Source organism: Erithacus rubecula (assembly GCF_903797595.1).
Source record: "Erithacus rubecula genome assembly, chromosome: 25".
Classification (NCBI taxonomy): domain Eukaryota; kingdom Metazoa; phylum Chordata; class Aves; order Passeriformes; family Muscicapidae; genus Erithacus; species Erithacus rubecula.
Genome location: NC_136677.1, coordinates 7059584 through 7079579, shown reverse-complemented (window position 1 = coordinate 7079579; position 19996 = coordinate 7059584). Strand labels below are relative to the sequence as shown.

At 48.3% G+C, this 19996-nt stretch overlaps 1 protein-coding gene across 1 annotated transcript; it reads right to left on the bottom strand.

Annotated features, from left to right (window-relative positions):
• Nucleotides 1–2297: 2297 nt before the first annotated feature.
• LOC306812312 (serine/threonine-protein kinase pim-1-like) lies at nucleotides 2298–6818 on the bottom strand (the record flags this gene model as incomplete). Its single annotated transcript, XM_079326809.1, has 6 exons — nucleotides 2298–3164; nucleotides 3585–3696; nucleotides 5147–5324; nucleotides 5928–6294; nucleotides 6495–6545; nucleotides 6666–6818. 6 exons carry the CDS (start codon nucleotides 6816–6818, stop codon nucleotides 3051–3053), a joined length of 975 nt encoding a protein of 324 aa, XP_079182935.1. The 3' UTR covers nucleotides 2298–3050.
• Nucleotides 6819–19996: the final 13178 nt, after the last annotated feature.

The window sequence follows — 19996 nt, the reverse complement described above, 5'->3', positions numbered from 1 at the left end:
TTTATATACAAATAAAAATATTATTTGATTATATTTGAAATCATTATTATTTCACTAGTACAAAGAAATTCAAACTCAAGATTAAAATTTCTTCTGTGGCTCCATGTGGGAGTGTTCCAACAAAAATTGCTCCTTCGGTTGGTGCTGTGTCCCATATGCTGTTAACAAAATCCATCCTCATCATCCCAAACCCACAAGATCTCTTCCTTTTTCCATAGGCAATTTTTGGATGCATTTTAAGACATCCAATGGTTCATCCTCTTTTAACTGACTGCTCCACTGCTCACACAGTGCTCTGACCTCATCCCACTGCAGAGATAGCAAACTCTAGGGAAGGGCATTGCATGCAGGAATTTTGGATGGGCCTGATTCCTTACATTTACACTGAAAAAGTGACATTTTGTTGTGATCCAGCCAGACAATGCGAATTTGGTTTTACCAGTGGGCAAGGTCAGCAACAAAGACACAGACACTGTCCTGGTTTGAAAGGACAGGTATCTGCCAGTAAGGGCAGAAGTTTCCCTTTGAAATAGAGACTTTGGTTCCACTCCCCCCAAGTATTATAATTATTTGAATCAAGGACTCTGAGGCAGAGATAAGGGGGTGGGAATAACAGCTCTTTTACTAATATATCTAACTGTACAAGCAGAAAACAATAGCAGTTGTTCAAATTGCTAACAGAACAGAATAGATAACTTGGTGTCAGTCCTTTTAGATGCAAGCACGCTGTCTCTGTGCTTAGTCCTAGCCCGGAGCTGCCGAGGGGCAGGCAGGAACGGAGGCAGGAGGGGGTGGGGCGGCACACCGGTCTCGGGTGGGAACGGGCTGGAGCGGCAGCTCCTCACTCACCGTGTGTGTCCGGGTGGTCAGCTGTGTCCGCAGAAGCGGGAGGCTGGAACGGGGCAGATGCAGGGCAGGTGATCGCAGAGGGTCTGGCTCTCCTGTGCTCTGGCCGCATGTGCTGAAGATCCAGGTGTCCTCCTCCGAGCTCACTGGAAACACCAGTCCCCTCCTGGAAGCCTCAGAGGCCCCTCCAGGAGCCGATCCCACCTACCCCTTTTGTCTAGAGTCATCAGAGACCCTGGGTGTAACCCAGCCAGCTCCATTGGCATGATAATGGGAAAAATTCTTTCAACTGACAAAGTAATAGAAAAACACTCAACCGCCAACAGATACCAACTGAAAGAATTGTGTCATTTTCTGAAGTTCAAAGCAGCAAAGAATCACAAAAGGAGAAGTTCAGCAATGCACCCAATCATCACTACCAAAGATTGCCCATAATTATTTAGAAAGATCCATCCCCAGTTACCCCCAGACTTTGCCATCCCCCAGGTGCACACATCAGCTGGGGGAAGATGTCACAGCCAAGGATTGCAGAACCACTCCCGGACACTGGGAATTCCTGCAGATGCCTCCAGCCACAGGTGAGGGTCCAACCCTGCTGAGAGAGGGCCCAGCTCTGACAGTGCTGAATAAACAAACTGACAGCACTTCCAGTGCAGGAACATCTGGTTTCATTCTCCTCTTAGATTTCTCCCAAAGCCTGGCCAGGGCTCAAGGAGGAACCAAGGGAGATGACTTTGACCATACACCCCCAAACAAGGCATGTTGGATTCCATGGCCTTGTTCAGCTTCTAAATACAGAAAGGTCAATCCATGTTTCACTAATGACTGTACACATCTATCACAGTGCTAATGACCATGCATATTTCGTTGATGAGTGGATACAAAGATAACCTTTGGTTGGAAGGTTCATCCAGATGTCACCTTTGGCTCAGGGCCTGCAGTTCAGCCCTTAGTCAGGGCCTCTTGTCCAGGCTTTGGTACTTTAGGGATGTGATCTAGTAGTGGGCTTGACAGTGCTGGCTTGACAGTGCTGGATGAAAAGCAGGACTTTGCCAAAGAAAAGATTCTGTAATTCCAGGATTCCATCTGCTGGGCTCAGTTAGCTCCCTGTTGGCAGCACTACTTTGGTCAGAAAGCTCCCTCTTGGTCAGCTCTTGTGGCCTAAGGCTTCAGCTCCTTTAGCTCCTGGTGCTCAGCTGCTCATGCTGGAGGAGACGACTTGCAGAGATGAATACAGTTCATCCAATTCCTTCTGGGGCACTGAGAGGGGAGGCTGTGGAACCAGGAGCATTGTTTGGTGTCACCTCTCTGCTCTTCACACCTTTCAGCACTTTGAACCAGCCAAGAGCTTTCTCCAAGGGTGCAGTTGAAGCAGCTGTTCCTGCTCCCAGCTCTGGCTCTTCCCAGACTCTGACCTTGACTGGTTTTGTCCCTCTTGCTGTGCCTCTGTTCCCCTGGGGCTCAATGGCTGCTGCCCAGGGCTATGGAACTGGCACAGATCAGGGGCTCCAGCCCCTCCTTTCTCTGTCCTTGCAGCTGCCTGCTCACAGCAGCCTTTTCCATCTGGAAGTCCCACATGAGACGGAGTCCCCACCTCTGTTCCTTGCACAACCTCCAGGAGCCCAGAGCTGCCATCTCAAGTCCCTGCTGGCACTGGGGGCTCCCAGGTGCCCCAGGCTGCTGTGACACCGCTGCACATGGGAGGGAAGAGTCGCAGGGGCTGTGCTGAAAGTCAATTCCATGTGCTGCTGCTGCTGCTGCTGCTGCTGCTGCTGCTGCTGCTGCTGCTGCTGCTGCTGGTGTGGGGGTCATTTGTCCAGCCCTGCCCCAGAGTCAGGGATCAGATCCAGGCACTGCTGCTGCTTCCTTGGGATCAGTCACAGTTTGGGTGTTGCTGACAGTGCCAGCAGAAGCAGTGGCTGGAGCAGTGGGTGCTCACAGTGCCCCAAGCCCCAGGGCCAGAGGGGTCCCTGGGCTGGGAGGGAGTTGTCCCTTTTTCTCCTTCTGCCCCACACAGAGCTGGGCTGGCACAAGTAGGGCAGCACAGCAAACAAGGAGCCTGCAAGTCTCTTCCAGCCCTGTCTGCTCAGAGTTTGGCCCTTGGAACTCCAGGTGGCCAAAGGCAGCTGCTTCTGCTCCCTCTGTGTGTCCCCGTGTTCAGCAGTGCTGCTCCATCAGTCTGTGCCCAACACTGGGGAAAAGCCTCAGCCCTGCAGGGCCAGGAGCTGCAGGGCTCTGCCTGAGCAGCTCAGCCAGTGGGAAGGAGCTGCTCCACACGGGAACCAGGAGCCAAGGACACTTTTTTTATGGCATTTTTTCTGGTTTAAGGAAAAGAAAAGAAAAATTAAAAGAAAAAGCCACAGAAAAGATGTGAAAGATAAAATGAAGGTGTTACTGAAAAATAGTTCATACTTTTGGATAAAGGGGTAACTGACTTTTTAAAAACAAGAACTAAGTTATTTACTTTGTAAATGTGCTGATGGCATGAGTCCATCTTACTGACCTCAGCAGACTTTTTAAAACAATTTTTGGGCTTATTTCCAATATTGTTATTTTAAATTGTGGTTGAAGCAAGAGGAAATTGCTTTGTGCCTTGCCAGCTTCAAGCAGGACTGGGAATCTAAAATCTGTCAACTCCCAAATCCTTTAGAAGATGCCCTTTCTTCTCACCCTTCAAATGAGGTGCACATTTCCTTTAAATTGTCAGTGATTTCTTAAAGATGGAAAGTCCCACTTACAGCTTTTGCTCTGGTTTGGAAGTGCAGAAGGGCAATTCTCCATCCATCAGCTCCAGGCTGCACTGCCTTAGGAACACAGCCCCTCGCCAGGTTTTGTCCACTCATGGCACTTCTAGAGGAAGAAGAAAGTGCAACTGCACAATTCCAGCCAAGAAGGAATGAAGAGTGGGACAGACAAAACATTCTGTGGAGATCCAGGGGTTCAGCTGGGACTGTGGAGAGTTTGGATTCTTGCCAATTGGGTGTGTGTCCCTAACTGCAATCTCCTGGCTGCAGGAGAGTCTCCCTCCCCTGCCAAAGCAGAAAGCTCAGGCGGTGCGCTCAGAACAGGCTCGTCTGATGCAAAGCTGGCAGAGCCCTGTGAGGGCAGAGCCCTGTGCCCAGCGCTGAGCCCAGCAGAGCCCTGGCACAGCCCAGAGCTGCCTCAGCATCCACAGGGCCCGGCTGCAAGGAAACCAGAACCTGCCCATCAGCTGAAGGCTCCTGTCCCCCTTGTCCCAACCCCTGCAGTGCCCAGGCCACACTGGCTGCACCTGGAGCTGGGCACAAACCTCCCAGTCACTGCTGTCCCTGGCAGCAGAGCAGGAGGGCAGCACGTGTGCCCAGCCTGCAGCCAGCCATGGCACATCCAGCCCCTCAGCAGCTGCCCAGAGCCAAAAAGCAGCTTGGCCACCCACTGAAGAATTTGTTGCATTCACTCAGCAAAGGGGGGAACCTTTGGTGCCCGTCCAGGCCGTGCCATGCCCAGATCTAGGAGCATTCCCCTGGCTGGGGACTCACCTGCAAATTGGGTGTGAAGCATGCTTTTAAAGAAAGGGCCAGAATCAAAGTTGATCATCTCCAGCTGCCAGTGGCCAGGTCAAGGAAGAGGTTGTCTCTTTGAGGTTGTCCTTATAGCAGCCCCACCTGGTACAGCTTCTCCAGGGGCTGCTTCTCCTTCCCTGGGGGCCAGACTGGGCTGACAGTGCTCTGCCCAGGGACTCAGCCATCACTGAAGCAGGATAAATAAAACCAGGTCGAATGGTGGCTGCCAGTGCTTGCGAGACCAGCTCAGCTCCAGAACAGATGTGCCCATCTGATGACCCCGGCTCCATGGTACAGGCAGGATGAAGAAGTCTGGGTTTCTTTGCTTCTTATCACCAAGAGATGTGTGGAGCTGCTTGATCCAGGCTCCTGGATCAAATGGTGCCTGTGAATCTCTCCCATCTTCTAGGGCAGATGAACACCCTGCAGCCACGAGTCATAGAACAGATCTTCCACAGATGGCCTGTCCAAGGAGTGCATGGATAAACACCAACTAATAACATCTTGACACTCTGGGGAGAGAAACCATAAATCACCAGGCAGTTGGAGAAGGATCCTTTTTGCTTTGCCTCACCGTTCCCGTGTCTGGGCTCTGCTGGACGTTCTCAGAGCTGTGCCTGAACTTTCCAGTCAATTCCCTGTTTTGGAGGAGAGCAGGACATTTGCCACTTCCTCAGCAGCTGCCAGAGCAGGATGCTCACAAGCCCACTGCTGTCTCCCAGCACTGGTACTCCCTGTGCCCAGAGATGAGGATCCACCTTGAGAGAGCCCTTGTGGGAACTTGAGCTGGCCCCGGATGATGCCCCAGCCCCTCCTGAACGGGTGCTTCCCCGCAGACCATCTGGTACAGCAGGATGCCCAGGGACCAGATTGTTGCTGCCTCGCTGTGGTAGCATTTGCGGTAGGTCCATTCTGGGGGGCTGTAGGACAGTGTTCCTATGGAATACAGATGGAGCTCATCAGGAGGATGCTGCTGCTCCCAGAGCCTGGCCCCAGGGCATGGGAGGCTGCACCAGTGGCACAGGGGGTGACCTGCTGCCTCCTTGCGAGCACCTGGCTCTTGTGTACAAAACTGGGGCTGGAAAAGGAGCCACTGGTATTGGGAGAGGGCAGTAGAAGTCCTGGGAAGGCCCAGCTAGGACACACAGAAGTAAAACCCACCCAGTGGTGGGAAAATCGCACTCTCCTCCCTGCTTGCATTGCCCCCAGAAAACATTAATAAGCTAAGGCAAACAAGGGCAGCAAAGCAGTCCAAGCCCTTCCTCGCCTGCACACCAAACTGAGCAGTGCCCAGGTCTGATCCCCCTCTCTGTCACCCCCATGGGGTTTGTGTCGGGCTGGCTGCCCCAGCTCTAGCCACGATTGAGTGGGTGTTGAATGAGGTTGGCAGAGCTGGCAGCTGGCCCCCCTCTGACCCCCACCCAAAAACAACTTGGCTGCAGAAGCAATGCCATGGCCTGCAGCAAAGGGGGAAATCCCTGGTGCCACAGCCAGGCTGGGACGTGAGATGCCCAGGAGCATCCCCCAGGCTCAGCTCACCTGCAAACTGGGTGTAGACTGTGTCCTGGAGGAAGGTCCCACAGCCAAAGTCAATTAGTTTGAGCTGCCCGCTGTCCAGGTCGATGATTATGTTGGCTGGTTTGATGTCCCTGTGCAGGACCCTGCAGCTGCTGTAGTGTTGCACGGCCTCCAGCACCTGGCGGAACAGCCCCCTCGCCTCCTCCTCCAGCAGGAACCTGCGAGCCGCGATGAAATCACGGAGGTCCTGACATAGCTCCAGATGCTTCATCACCAGCAAGAAGCAGCTGGGAAGCTCAAAGCACTCCAGCAGCTGAATGACTCCAGGGAACCCAGTGGACACCTTGTTGAACAGCACAATCTCCAGGGGCGCACGGGCGCCGTTGAGCTGCGCGAGGAGCACGATACCGTCAGCGGGGCTGAGGCCGTGCCAGGGCTCTGGGGCTCCTCATCCAGCCCAGGATGCTCCCCTCCGCTCACTCCATGCCCGCTCTCCCTGCAGGGCTCCCGGCAGCTCCCACCCTGCCAGGCCCCGGCTCCTCACCGCCCTGCACGCCCCGGCTTCTGCCGCTGGCCCCTCTCACTCACCAGCTCGCCCCAGTGCCGGATGTGATCCCGCGGCACACGCTTGACAGTCACCTGCGAGCCAAGGGGCAGCAGCGTGCTGAGCTCGCCACCTGGCACACCACGCTTCAGCCTCCCCTTCCTCGTCTTCTTCTTCCTCCTCCTCCTCCCTCCTCCTCGGCCTCTGCCACTCACCAGGGCACCGTCTGCGAGCCGGGTGCCTGAGAAGACACTGCTGAAGCTGCCGCTGCCCAGCAGCGAACCCATCCGGTACCGGTCCTGCAACGCCTCCTGCAACTTCCCTGCGGGTGACACACGGCTGTCAGTGCTCAGCCCGGGGCCAGACATGGCCCCCAACCATTCCCCGAGTGTCCTGGGCCGGGCATCCCTACCCACCCCGGGCCCTGGCGGAGCTCAGGCTGGGGGAGCTGCAGCGGGGGCGGCAGGAGCGGCCGTGCCGCGTGTGCCATCCGAGGGCCCCGGGAGGAGCCAGGGCCGGGGCTGGGACTGGGGCCGGGGCTGGGGCCGAGGCTGGGGCTGGGGCCGGGGCTGGGATTGGGACTGGGACTGGGACTGGGACTGGGACTGGGACTGGGACTGGGACTGGGGCTGGGGCTAGAGCTAGAGCTGGAGCTGGAGCTGGGGCTAGAGCTAGAGCTGGAGCTGGAGCTGGGGCTGGGACTGGGACTGAGGCTGGTGCTGGGGCCGGAGCTGGAGCTGGGGCTGGGGCCGGGACAAGTGGAGCCAAAGAGAAGCGATGCCTCCGCAGCCCCAGGCACTGATACCCAACCAACAGCGCCACAGCCAGGACAGCAAGAGCTGGGCGGAGGCGAGACAACAGCGGGATGGGCGGGGCCGAGGATGGCGACGGGGCAGGGGCAGCACCGCCCAGGGCTGGGGGCAGGCTCAGAACATGGCCCGGAAGGGGAAGAGGGGAGAAGGGAAGAAAGGGAGAGGGTCGGGGAACAGGACACCGGGGAAGAGGCAGCGGGAATGCGGGAGAGGGAGAGGAGGAACAAGAAATCGAGAGGATCTGTAGACTCGCTGCTTCTGCTGCCACTGCTGCTGCCACTGCTGCCGCTGCTGCTTCCGCAACTGAAACGCCGGGGCCTTTTGTCTGTGTGTTCGCTTGTCCGCGTGTTCGCTTGTCCACGTGTCCATTCCACGCTCGCCCCACTCGCCCCATGGCCGAGCCCCGCATGCCCCGGGGGCACCCCTGAGTCTGTCCCAGCATGAGAACTTTGCCCTGTTGAGCCAAACCCCGAGTCCTGACTCCTGCACGGTGACATGGGAATCCCCTGGGTCCCTGCTGTGCATTGGTCCTGCTGAGGCTCAGACACTGTCGGGGCTCATTCCCTGTCTGGAGGATTCCTGCCCGAGCCAAGCACTGCACTTATGTCTCCAGCATTGCTTTCCAACAAAACCAGGGCAAGGCAAACTGTTTGTAGCTTATGGTATTTTAGAGTGTCTAAGACTCACAAGTCATTGATCTTAGAGGTGAGGTCCATTTGGACTTAATGGCATGGAGAAGCAGTGCAACACTAAAACACTAGAAAAGGACAGCATAGAAATGAACACATGAAAACATCTTGGATTGTTTCTTTCCATTTTCATTTCACTTCTGGAAAGCTGTTTTAGTTTTCCAAGAATCTTCTCCACAGTCCTGTCTGCTCTTTTCAAGAGCCTTTCGTGGAGAACAAGGTCGAGCTTCTGTCACAGGTTGTGCCTCAAATGCAGCTTCTCTTGGCTTTCCACACTGTGTGTGCAGCACGAGTTTTGCAGCAAAGCAGGACAAATGTTTGGAGACAACTTATCCTTTGTTTTCATTGTGGTCTGGGCAGTTGTGCCATTGGTAAGGTTTTCATTGTGATTGTTCCAAGCTTGGAAAACAGGAGGTGGTACTAGGAATTGTTAGGGAATGCAACCCTGACTGAACTCAGAGAAAGAATCTCCAAAGCCTGCAGCTGGAAGTGGAGAGTTGTGTGATAATCATTCCCGCATCTCCATGGACACCTGGAGAGTAACCTAGACTGTGAAAATGGGCTGACAGATGTAGTTTGTTTCTGTGTTCAGTTTAGATCATTCTACATCTCTTGCACTGGTATCAATCAAGAACACAATCTGTTCATGATAAGCACTAGACCAAGCTGGACCGCCCAGAGTAGACGACAAAAAGAATCTAAAAAGGGGGAATGCAGGTGAACTTTGTGGACTTGGTGAACATTGTCTGCAAGAAGGGTATTTTTTTCTAATAATTTCTAGTCCATTCCTTGTGCTTTTATCCTTCTGACAAAGCCATTTGCATCCCAGATTCCTCATCAAAGGAGAACCCTAAGCTTGTGGAACTGTGTGTCCCTGTTCCTCTGCAGGGACACTCAGTGTGAGACAGGAAGCAATTTTGAAGCAATTGTATTAAAGCAAAACCAGTTCTTAAGCAGAGATTGTTATCATTCACCCAAACCAAAAAATTTTGGCTCAGCCTGGAGTGTCCTCCTCACTGAGGAGTGTCCCCACTCCAGGGAGGAAGGCCCACACCCTCCAAGGAGGGAAATGTCAGGACACGCTGCCGTTACAATCTGGGACGGGGCTTTTCCAGTCTGGGGTGCTGCCCTGTCAGTCAGATGTGCCCAGGCCATGCCAGCTGAGCAGCTCTGTGGAAGTTCTCAGTGGTGGCACTTGGTTGTTCCTTTCTCTGGGGATTTTCCCAGCTCTGTCACAACTTCAGCTCCCTCTCAGGATGTTGAACTTTGGGATGGAGGAGTCAGGCTGCTTTCAGCATTATTCACCCCAAAAGCAGTGTGACCCCCCTCCTTCATTTCCCACTAGGGTCTTTGCAAACAGAGCCTTGTTGGAATTTGAGCCCATTGCAGGCAGAGCCTCCTGCTCCAGCAGGAACTGCCTTTCCTGTGCCATGATCAGGCCAGGTCTTGCTGCAGGAAAAGCCCCAGGCAAGCCCCAACACAGGGAAGGGCTTGGGCACAAATACAGAGTGCCATGGGAGACCTGCACCAGGAATACTATTGAGACCAAGAATGGGACTGGGAATATGGGAGGGGGACCGGGAACGGAACCGGGAATAGGGACAGGAACCAAGAGTACGAGAGAGAGACTGAGACTGGAACTGGGAATGGGGATATGGGAACAGGATGGGGAATGTGGAAGCAGCGAGCAGAGAGAATCTGGTGTGGGGATGGGTGTTCAGCAGTGCTGCAGTGGAACCCATCGGGGCTGGGAGCTCTGCAGCTGGGCCTCCCCTGGGCTGCTGCAGCCCAGAGCCCAAAGGCTGGAGCTGCAGCCTTGCTCCTGGGGCAGAACAGGAGCCTGGTGCAGGCCCATGGCCCCTGCATGGTCCCAGCATGAGGGAGGGCTCTGAGCCCAGGGCTGCTGGCAGGATGGGCTGCTGGGACCAGCTGGGGGCCTGTGAGCAATGCCCAAAGCCTTGTGCTCTCTGCAGCTGGCCAAGGACAGCAGCAGGGCTGAAGGGTTTGTGTGGCACAGGCAGCCCGAGCTGTGGAGCCCTCAGGCCCCTGTGGCAGAGGCGGCCTCAGGAACGGGACCGGGAATAGGGGACAGGGACCAGGAATAGGGGACAGAGAATGGGACTGGGAATATGAGCCAGGACTGGGAAAGGGGACAGGGACTGGGAATAGGGGACAGGGATAGGGATAGGGAATGGGGACAGGGATGGAATTGGGACTGGGAATGGGGATGAGGATTTGGAATTGAACTGGAAATATGGGACAGGATAGGGACTGGGAATACAGGAATGGGACCAGGACTGGGGACAGTGACTGGGCGTGGGTCCCAGAATATGTCACTAATGGGGAATGGGACTGGTGATGGGAACATGGGAATGGAGTGAATGTGGAAACAGCAACCTGAGAGAGAATATGGGATGGAGATTAGGAAAATGGGACTGGGATTGGAAGTAGGAATATGGGAGCAGAACTGAGAATGGGAACTATAAAATGGGACAGGGAATATAGAAATGAAAGTATGGGAACAGGACAAGGAATATGAGAATGGGAACAGGACAAGGAATATGGGCCTGGAAATATGGAAAAGGCAGCCAGACAGAATATAGGACAGGGACAGGGAATGAGAGCAGGAATGGGATCCAGACTGGAATGGGAGCAGGATGGGACCGGGAGTGGGGTGACAGGGGAATGGGCAGGGGGACATGGGGACAGTTCCAGGGCAGGGAGTACCTTATCAGCTGCCTCAGTGTCCCAGTCTTGGGTTTCTCCTTTGCTCCGAGATCACCCCAGAGGGACACGAAGGTGGTTCAAACCCTGATTTTCCCCGAAGCCACCGAAGAGAGATTGCCGGAGACGGTTTTCTCTTTTCCCAAGGATTGTTTATTATTTCTTATTTCTGGGACTTTTTGCCTGGCCAGCAGCGGTCTGCTCAGCCTGGCATCCATGGTGCAATCTGCCTGGTCAAGGCAGGGCTTATCTTATATAGTTAGTACTACGTATTACATGTTTACAAAATTTTCCCAATACAATACAATTTTATTAAATGGTCCAGCCCTGACCCCATCCAATCCAAGAGTGCCAACGTGTCACCCAACATGGATGACATGGAGAAGAAGGAGGAAAAGGTGTCCACCCCCCAAATTCTCCATCTTGGCCACGTGTCCCTTATCATAAACATTCAAGAAAACCTATTTATCTACATTCTAACATTCTAATTTACACTCTACTCATCATTATTTTCTGTGTCTCTTCTCTCAATGTGGGCAGATTCTCCCAAGGAGCCAAATCCAGCCCCTGCAGCTCCTGGGCAGCACTCGGGGGTCTCTGAGGGGTCTGCCAGGGGGGTTTTTGCACCCCCAAAGAAGCCAGGGAAAAACCCTGGACTCCCACATCTTCCCCCTCTGTTTGAACCAAAAAGACCTCTTTCACGGTTTTGTCCAGAGCCCTTCGAATACAATGAAAAATACAAGGTAGAACAATCAAAAAGACAACAAAGAAAATAGCACTCCCTACTAATACATAAAAACCAACTTTCAAGATCTCTCTCCATAAGGGTGAGAGGTCGAAAAAGTCGAACAAACCATCCATCCATGATCCAGTGGCTTCTCCCTTTGATGTTTGCAGGGATAGCAGGCCAAATTCTGTCCCCGCAGACGAAAAAGACTCCTTGTGGCAATCGCACAGGAACTTGGGAGGATGGTTTGTCTGAAATCAATGTCTCGTTGCACCATAAACTATAATTTTTATAAAAATCCTGGTTTGGGGTGACATCTATCTATTTTTTGGTCACCTCCGAACCTTCAAATTTCACACAAAAATCCATTTTCATCGAACCAAAGATTTCTAATTCTTCTGGTTCGAAAGAAACCTCAGGGAGAGAGTGAACCCACGTATACCATTTGTCTACCTTTGGGGTTGCCCATTCCTCCACTGGAACGGCCACCAGACACGTTGAAAATGGCTTTTTCGGCCTAGAGTGTGTCAAACAAATCATGTCCAACCCCGCTGCCTGCGCTAAACTTTCCCACACATTCTCCCTGGGCTGCATCATGGGTAAATCCATATTGTTGTCCAAAATCCTCGCCAAAAAAATCATACACAGAATTCCATAAACAAACATGATTTTCTATATCCCTTAAGTTTTTTCTGCTTCATTTGAAGAATTCACATCATTGTTCCTTCTCTTGGTCTGCAAGTTCGTTTCCTCACACTCAGGGCAAAAAACTTTAGTCACTATTCATCATGATGTCCAAGAAATAAAGAGAGTCTTACAAAGGGTTAAGCAGGATACAAGCCAAAGTTGGTGGGATGCCCTTTTCGGGTGGTCCCCAACTGCAACTGGAATTTGGAATATATTATGTCATCCAGTAATTGTGTTATTGGTTTTAGTTAGTCTAAGCTTACTGCTGTCTTTTGTACTACTTATTTGGAATTGGAAGATGCTACAATGGATGGCAATACTAACTTCATTGTCTAGAGTACGTGGTAAGGCATCAAGAGATACATATCGTAAGAATGGAGAAAAAGAAATCTTATATTATGTAAAAGAAGTTACTAATTTTCTAGAAAAGGGGGGACTGAAACAGGGGATTTAAGGGTTAAATAGAATGAAAAGTAGAACATATGATATCACTTACTGTGTAAGGAAAGGAATGCACGATAAGAGACCCCTAATTTATAGCTTTTGCTGGGCTTGCAAAAATGAAGGGGGTCCCTCTTCGAAAAAGTGGAGTCTGCAAAATATCACAACCGAGAGACCACAGCGCACGCATAGAAAGACAAGGTGAGAAGTTCAACAGCGAGGAAGACGGCTGTTCTTCATCATTTCCAGCCCACTGACTCATCTAGAGGCCACCAACCCAATAAACTACGCAGCCGCAATGAATATGCAGCTGATTTCCATACAGAGTGGGGAACAGGCAGGGCAGATAATCAATATGTATAGGCGATTTAGAATATGCAGCAACTTCCTAGATAAATAGAAGATTAGAAATCATGTAAGGTATGCAGGATTTGGGAAGATGCTCTCCCCCTGCGTCCAGCGCTGAATAACATACGTACCTACTCCACAACTTTATAGGTTGTGAAGTTTATTTCCGTGCTTCACACAGACCCCCCAAAATACCTCAAATCTCGCCCAAAACCCATCCAGGAACCCCCAAACCCCACCTGGGACACCCCCAAATGCCCCAAATGCACCCAAAATCAACGCAGACCTCCCAAATCCCACCTGGGATCCCCCCAAAGCCACCTAGGACGCCCCCAAATCTCCCAAATCTTCCTCTAAACCCAGCTAGAAGTCCCCAATCTCACCTTGGATATGCCAAAATCACTTCAATTCCCCCTCAAAACCCTGCCTTCCGTTGCTCCTGGTCGCCATTTTCCCCCTTGTCCCCTCACGGCAGCTGCGCTATGATGGGCCGCGCGCTGTGAGGTAGCGGCACTCCCATTGGCTGAGCGTTTCCCGCCTTTTTCATACCCCTCTTTGATTAGCCAGAGCCGGTTGTCGGTTGTTCGCTGATTGGCTGGGTGGAGAAAAGCAGGTCGGAAACAATGGTGGGCTATTTTGAGGCAAGCAGTGTCGTGATTGGCTGAAAGGCAGCAAAGGGGGCGGGGCTATCACAGTAGTAAGGCTCAGTCTGGAGCTGGCGATGGTGGAGGAGCTGTTCAGTGGTGTAAGGCATTAATTGTTTCCCTTGATTAATTCAGTCAACTTAATTAGTGGCAGGGCGCTCAGGATGACTGATTAAGATGCTAATTAAGGTGCTAATTGGCGCCACGGCGGGCGATTCAAGGCTGTTTTGGGTTTTAAAAAGGGAAAGTAGAGTGGGGTTTAGAGCGCTTTTGAATTATTAAAGTGTTCTACAAATTTAATCCCTTAAATAATGTAATAAAGTAATTGCTTAATTGATTGTAATTGTGGCATTTGGCCGCTTTTTGGGGGGGCTTTTCAAGCTTTGCTGGAGCGACTGTAGGGCTCAAGTGGAGTTTTTAACCCATTTTGGACTCAAATTTATCTGTGTTGCCTCTTTAATTAAATAAAACTAAGTTTTGTTCCAGTTTAATAATACTTCTTATTAGGATTTAATTGATTGAACTTTATTTAATAGATGTTTTTCGTGCTTGTTTAAGGCACTAAACTCATCTTTTAACCTTTAAAATTTTAAAATTAATTAAAGCTTCCTTAATTTATTGATATTAAACTATTTAATTAAAGGCTTAATTAAACATTAATTCAATTTTGGGGGGAAATCTTGGAGCTTTTTGAGGCTTTTGGTGTCTTTTTTAAGGCATTTTCTTGCCTTTTCTCCTGTATTGTCATTAAATAACAAATATTGCCTTCATTGTGCCAAGTTTATTCATATTTAGTTAATATTTAATAACATGAGTAGTTCGGAGATATTTTTTAAATTTGGGAGTGGTTTGAGCATTCTTTCAAGTCAAAAAATCCCCGGGTTTACCCATAAACTTAAATATTATTGCATTTATAGAGTACTTATTTTAATTATTAAGTATTTATTTAACTTGTTAAGTATTTATTGATCATTGTTTTCAATTTGGGCATCTGAAGCCAATTTTAATTAAGTTTTAAGGGTTTTTTGGGGCAAAATTTGCCTTTTTCTTTCCCTAAGTAATTAAAAAATTCCCTTTAGTTAATTATTATTTCATTATTAACTGATTTATATTGCCATTTTTTGCCATTTTCCATGGATTTGGGGTCATTTTGGGAGGATTTGGGTCATTTTCAGAGAATTTTTAGATCATTTTGGTGTTTTGGCTCATTTTTAGCATTTCGATTCAATTTGGGTGGCTTTTGGGTCATCTTCGATCAATTTTAGTTCATTTTGGGTAGATATGGGGTCATTTTGGGTGGATTTTGAGTAATTTTCAGTGTATTTTGGGTCATTTTTAGCTCATTTTGGGTAGTTTTCTGTGGGTTTTTTGGTAGATTTTGGCTCGTTTTGGGTGAATTTGGGGGTTTAGGGTCACTTTCAGTGGATCTTGGTTATTTCTAAGGCAATTTTAGCTCATACTGGGTAATTTTGAGTAGATACGGCTCATTTTGGGCCAATTTTAGCTCATTTTGGGTAATTTTCAGTGGATTTTTGGTCATTTTCTGTGCGTTTTAGGTTTTTTGGGGTAATTTCTAGTGGATTTTGGGTTATGTTCAGGCAATTTTAGCTCATTTTGTGTCATTTTTAGTGGATTTTGGGGGGGTCTGGGGCCATTTTGGGTGGATTTGGGGAGGTTTGGGTCATTTTCAGTGTATTTGGGGTCATTTGGAGACAATGTTGGGTCATTTTCCGGCAATTTTAGCTCACTTTGGGTGGATTTGTGGGGGTTTTGGCTCATTTTAATGTATTGGTTCAATGTGGGTGGATTTTGGGTCATTTTCAGTGGCTTTTGGGTCATTTTAGCTCATTTTCAGTGCGTTTTTGGTGGATTTGGGATCGTTTTGGGTGGATTTTGAGTCATTTTCAGTGTACTTTGGGTCATTTTTAGCTCATTTTGGGTCATTTTGTGGGGGTTTTTGCTGGCTTTTGGCTCATTTTTTGTGAATTTGAGGGGTTTAGGGTCATTTTCAGCAGATTTAGATGAATTTTAGGCAAATTTTATCTCATTTTGGGTGGATTTGCGGGGATTTTCAGTAGATTTTTGGTCATTTTCTGTGCATTTTAAGGGTTTTGGGGTCATTTCTGGTAGATTTTGGGTCAATTCCAGTGGATTTTGTGGGACATGGAGTAATTTCCTGTGGATTTTGGATCACTTTGAGTGGATTTTGTGGGCTTTTGGGTAATTTTCAGTGGATTTTGGGTTATGTTAAGGCAATTTCAGCTTTTTTTGAGTGGATTTTTGGTCCATTTTCAGTGTTTTTGAGGGGGTTGGGGTAAGTTTTAGTGCAGCTTGTGTCATTTTTATTGGATTTTGGGCATTTGGGGTAATTTTTGGAGGGATTTAGGGTGTTTTCAGTAGTTTTAATCAGATTTGGGGTCATGTTCAGTAAGATTTTGGGATGGATTTTTGTGGATTTTGGGTCATTTTAGTTGATTTCCAGTGGATTATGAGTAATTTTTTGTCAATTTGGCTCATTTTATGTGGATTTTTGGGGGGTTTTGGGTAATTATCAGTGAGATTTTTGATGGATCTTTTCAGTGTTTGGTCATTTTCAGTGTTCAATGAGTAATTTTTTGTCAATTTGAGCTCATTTTGGGTAGATTTTGAGGGTGAATTTTAACTCTGTTCTCTGGGGATTTGGGGTTATTTTGATGGATTTTGGGTCATTTTCAGTGAGGTATTTGGGTGTATTTTGGGTTGTTTTGAGGAAATTTTGGAGGATTTTTGGGGGGAAATTTGGGGGATGTTGGGGGAATCTTTGGGGCACTTCTGGGGTGGATTTGGGGCAATTTTATAGGATTTGTGGGGGAATTTTGGGGTGGATTTGGGTGGATTTTAAGGGAACTTTGGGGGAAATTTTTGTGTTTTTGAGGGGATTTTGGGGGTGGATCGATGAAAATTTTGATGGATTTCAGGGAAAATTTGATTTTGGGTCAGTTTTGGGGAGATTTTCGGGTGATTTCTGAGAATGTTTTTGGGGAGGACTTTGGGGGATTTGGGAGTTTTTGAGTGGATTTTTGGGGGAAATTTTGGCGATTTTGGGGGAACTTTTAGGTGATTATGGGATGGATTTGTTAGGATTTTGGGGAGATTTTGAGGTTTTTTGAGGGGATATTTTGGAGAATTTTGGAGGGGATTTTGGGGGATATTTTAAGTAATTTTTGGAGTAATGAGGGGAAATTTTGGGGTGGGTTTGGGGAATTTTTGGGTGATTTTGGGGAGAAATTTGGAGGACATTGTGTTTTTTGAGGGGATTTTGGGGGGGTTTTAGGGTAGTTTTAAGGAGATTTGAGGCAGAATTTTGGGAGGATTTCTCGAATTTTGGGAGAGTTTTGGGGGAACATTGTGGGATTTATGGGTTTTGGGAGGATTTTGTGGAAGATTTTGGGGTTTCTTGAGAGTCTTTTTGTGATTTTGGGGTGATTCTTGGAATGGATTTGAAGAGTTTTGGGGTTTTTGGAGGGAAAATTGGGGTAGTTCGGGGGGATTTTAGGGGGTTTTGGGTGAAATTTAGGGGAGTTTTGGGTGATTTTGGTGGAAACTTGGGAAATTTGGGTGGGTTTTTGGAGTCGTTTTGGAGGAATTTGGGGGGATTTTGGAGAGAATTTTAGGAGGATTTTTAGGAGGATTTAGGGGTATGGGCAGTATTGGGGGATTTTGGGGAGTTTTGAGGAGATTTTGGGGGCAATTTTGGGGACATTTTTGAGTGGTTTTGGGGGAATATTGGAGTGCATTTGGGATTTTCGGGGGAATATTGGGTCTTTTTAGGGAATTTTGAGGGATTTGGGGGAAATTGGGGGATTTTTAGGTGATTTTTGGAAGAATTTTGGAAGATTTTTTGAAAAAAAATTGGAGTCTCAAAGGGAAATGTTGGGGTAGTTTTGGGTGGATTTGGGGCATTATTGGCCATTTTTGGAGCATTTTTGAGCCATTTTTTCCCAGGATTTGCCTTTTGGGGACATTTTAGGGTTTCCTGGTTGGATTTGGGGTGGTTTGGGGTGGATTTGGGGGCATTTTGGGCCGTTTTGGGGTCATTTTTGCAGAGGAAGTTTCCGTGACATTGGAGCGGCTGAACCGAGAGCAGCGCCTCCTGCTGGACATCGACAGCCGCCCCCCCCCCCCCCCCCCCCCCAATCCCCGGAGTCGCAAAAAAATCACAAAATTCACCCCAAAAATGCCCCCAAAATTCCCCCAATATTTCACCCAAAATACTCAAAATTCATCCAAAACCCAGCAAAATTCCACCCAAAAATCTCTCAAAAATTCCCCCCAAAATCCCCCCAAAAATCCTAAAATGTTTTCACCCAAAATTCACTGAAAATTCCACACAAAAATCCCCACAAAATCACCCAAATTTCACCTCTTTGAAGAACCCCTGGTTGAGATCTAGCTCTGCCAAGACACCAAGAGGTGTCAAAAACATTCAAAATTCCCCCAAAATTGGCTCCAAATTGAGCAAAATTAACTCAGGTTTGCTCAAGGAGACCCAAAGTTCTCCAGATTGGCTCCAAATCCACCCAGATCTACTCCAAACTTTCTAAAACGTACCCAAAAATCCCTCAAATTTCCCCATATTTCCCCCCAAAACACCCCAAAATTTCCCCAAATTTCTCCCAAGCCGCCTCAAATTCCCTCAAAATTTTCCAAATTTCTCCCCATGCCCCCTAAACTTCCCTGAAATCTCCTGAATTTCCTCCGAATGCCCCCAGCCCTGGATTGTCTCCTGTTCCCATTTTGCTTTTCCCCGTTCCAGGGCTCTGCTGCTCCCGATTCCCAAGCTCAGCTGGAGGAGCTGAAGGCGGCTGCTGACCTCCTCTTTGGGCTCATGGGGGTGGGGCTGCCCCAGATGAAAACAAATTGTCTTTTTTTAACCGAAATTTATACTTTTGAACCCAAATTCCAAATTTTCTCCCTTTCCCCCATCTTTTCCCAATTCTCCCCATTTCCTCCTTTTTTTTTTCCAATTTTCCCCCTCTTTTTCCAAATTTGCCAATTTATCCCATCTTTCCCATTTCAAATCCCATTTCTCCTAATTTAGTCCCAAATTTCCCCAGTTTTCCCCTATTTCCCCCTTTTTTCTCGTTTTCTATTTCCTCATAATTCTATCCTATTTTTTCCTCATTTTTCCCAATTTTTTCCTCATTTTTCCCAATTTTTTGCCATTTTCTCCTCATTTTTTCTCAGTTTTCTCCCATTTTTTCCAAAATTTTCCAGAACGTTTTCCCCAATATTTTCAAGTTTCCCCCAATTCTATCCCATTTTTCCTAGTTTTTCCCAAATTTTTTACTGTTTTTCTCCCATTTTTCCAAATTTATCTCATTTCCCACAATTTTTCCCAATTTTGTCCAATTTATTTCCCATTTTCCCATTTCTTCACATTTTTATACCATTTTTTCTCATTTATCCTAATTTTATTCAATTTTATCCCATTTTTTAAATCCCTTTTTATCAATTTTCCCCAATTTTATCCATTTTAAAATTGCTTTTTTCTTGGTTTCCCCCCAGTTTTTCCCATTTCCCCTAAATTTTTCAATTTTCCCCCATTTTATTCCTAAATTTTCAAGTTTTTCTCCCATTTCTTACTGAATTTTTCTTAAGTTTTCCAGCTGTTGCCCCAAATTTTTTCCAGATTTCCTGCGGTTTCCCACATTTTTATTCAATTTTCCTAAATTCTGACATTTTCCCCCATTTTTTCCTTGTTTTTTCCCCACATTTCCCCTTTTCCCTAAATATTCCAATTTCCTGTTTTCCCCCTATTTTTCATTCCATTTTCCCCAATTTTCCCCCCACTTCTCCCCCAACTTTTTCCCTAATTTCCCCCATTTCTCCCCCAACTTCTTCCCAAATTTTCTCCCAAATGGGAAGTTTTTCTTTCCATTTCTGATTTAATTTCCTCCATTTTTCCCAAATTCACCCAAATTCTCACATTTTTCCCCATTTCCCCCCATTTTTTCCAAATTCCTGTGGTTTTTCCCTATTCCCAAGTCAAGGACCTGCTACCGCCCCCCAAGGAGATCGAGACACCCCCAGGTGGGAGCAAAAGCCCCAAAATTCACCCCAAAATTCACCCCAAAATTCCCACAAAAATCACCCCAAAATCACCCCAAATTTCTTAATTCTGTAAAATTCACCCAAAATTGTCCCAAAGATTCCCCCAAATTCCCTCAAATTCCAAACAATCCCCAAAATTCCCCCCATAATTTTAAAAACTGTCTCAAAAAACTCCAAAAGTCCCTAAAAATATCCTAAAATGCCCCAAAATTCCCCAAATGCCCCCCATTGTTGCAGAGCGCCCCCTGGTGGCCCCGCCCAAGTCCATCACACTGCGGGAGCTGGAGCTGCCCCTCCCTCCCGGCCCTGCCCGAGGGGAGCAGTGGGAGAAACCCCAAAACATGGCAACAACGCAACTGGGGGCTTTGGGGTAATTTGGGA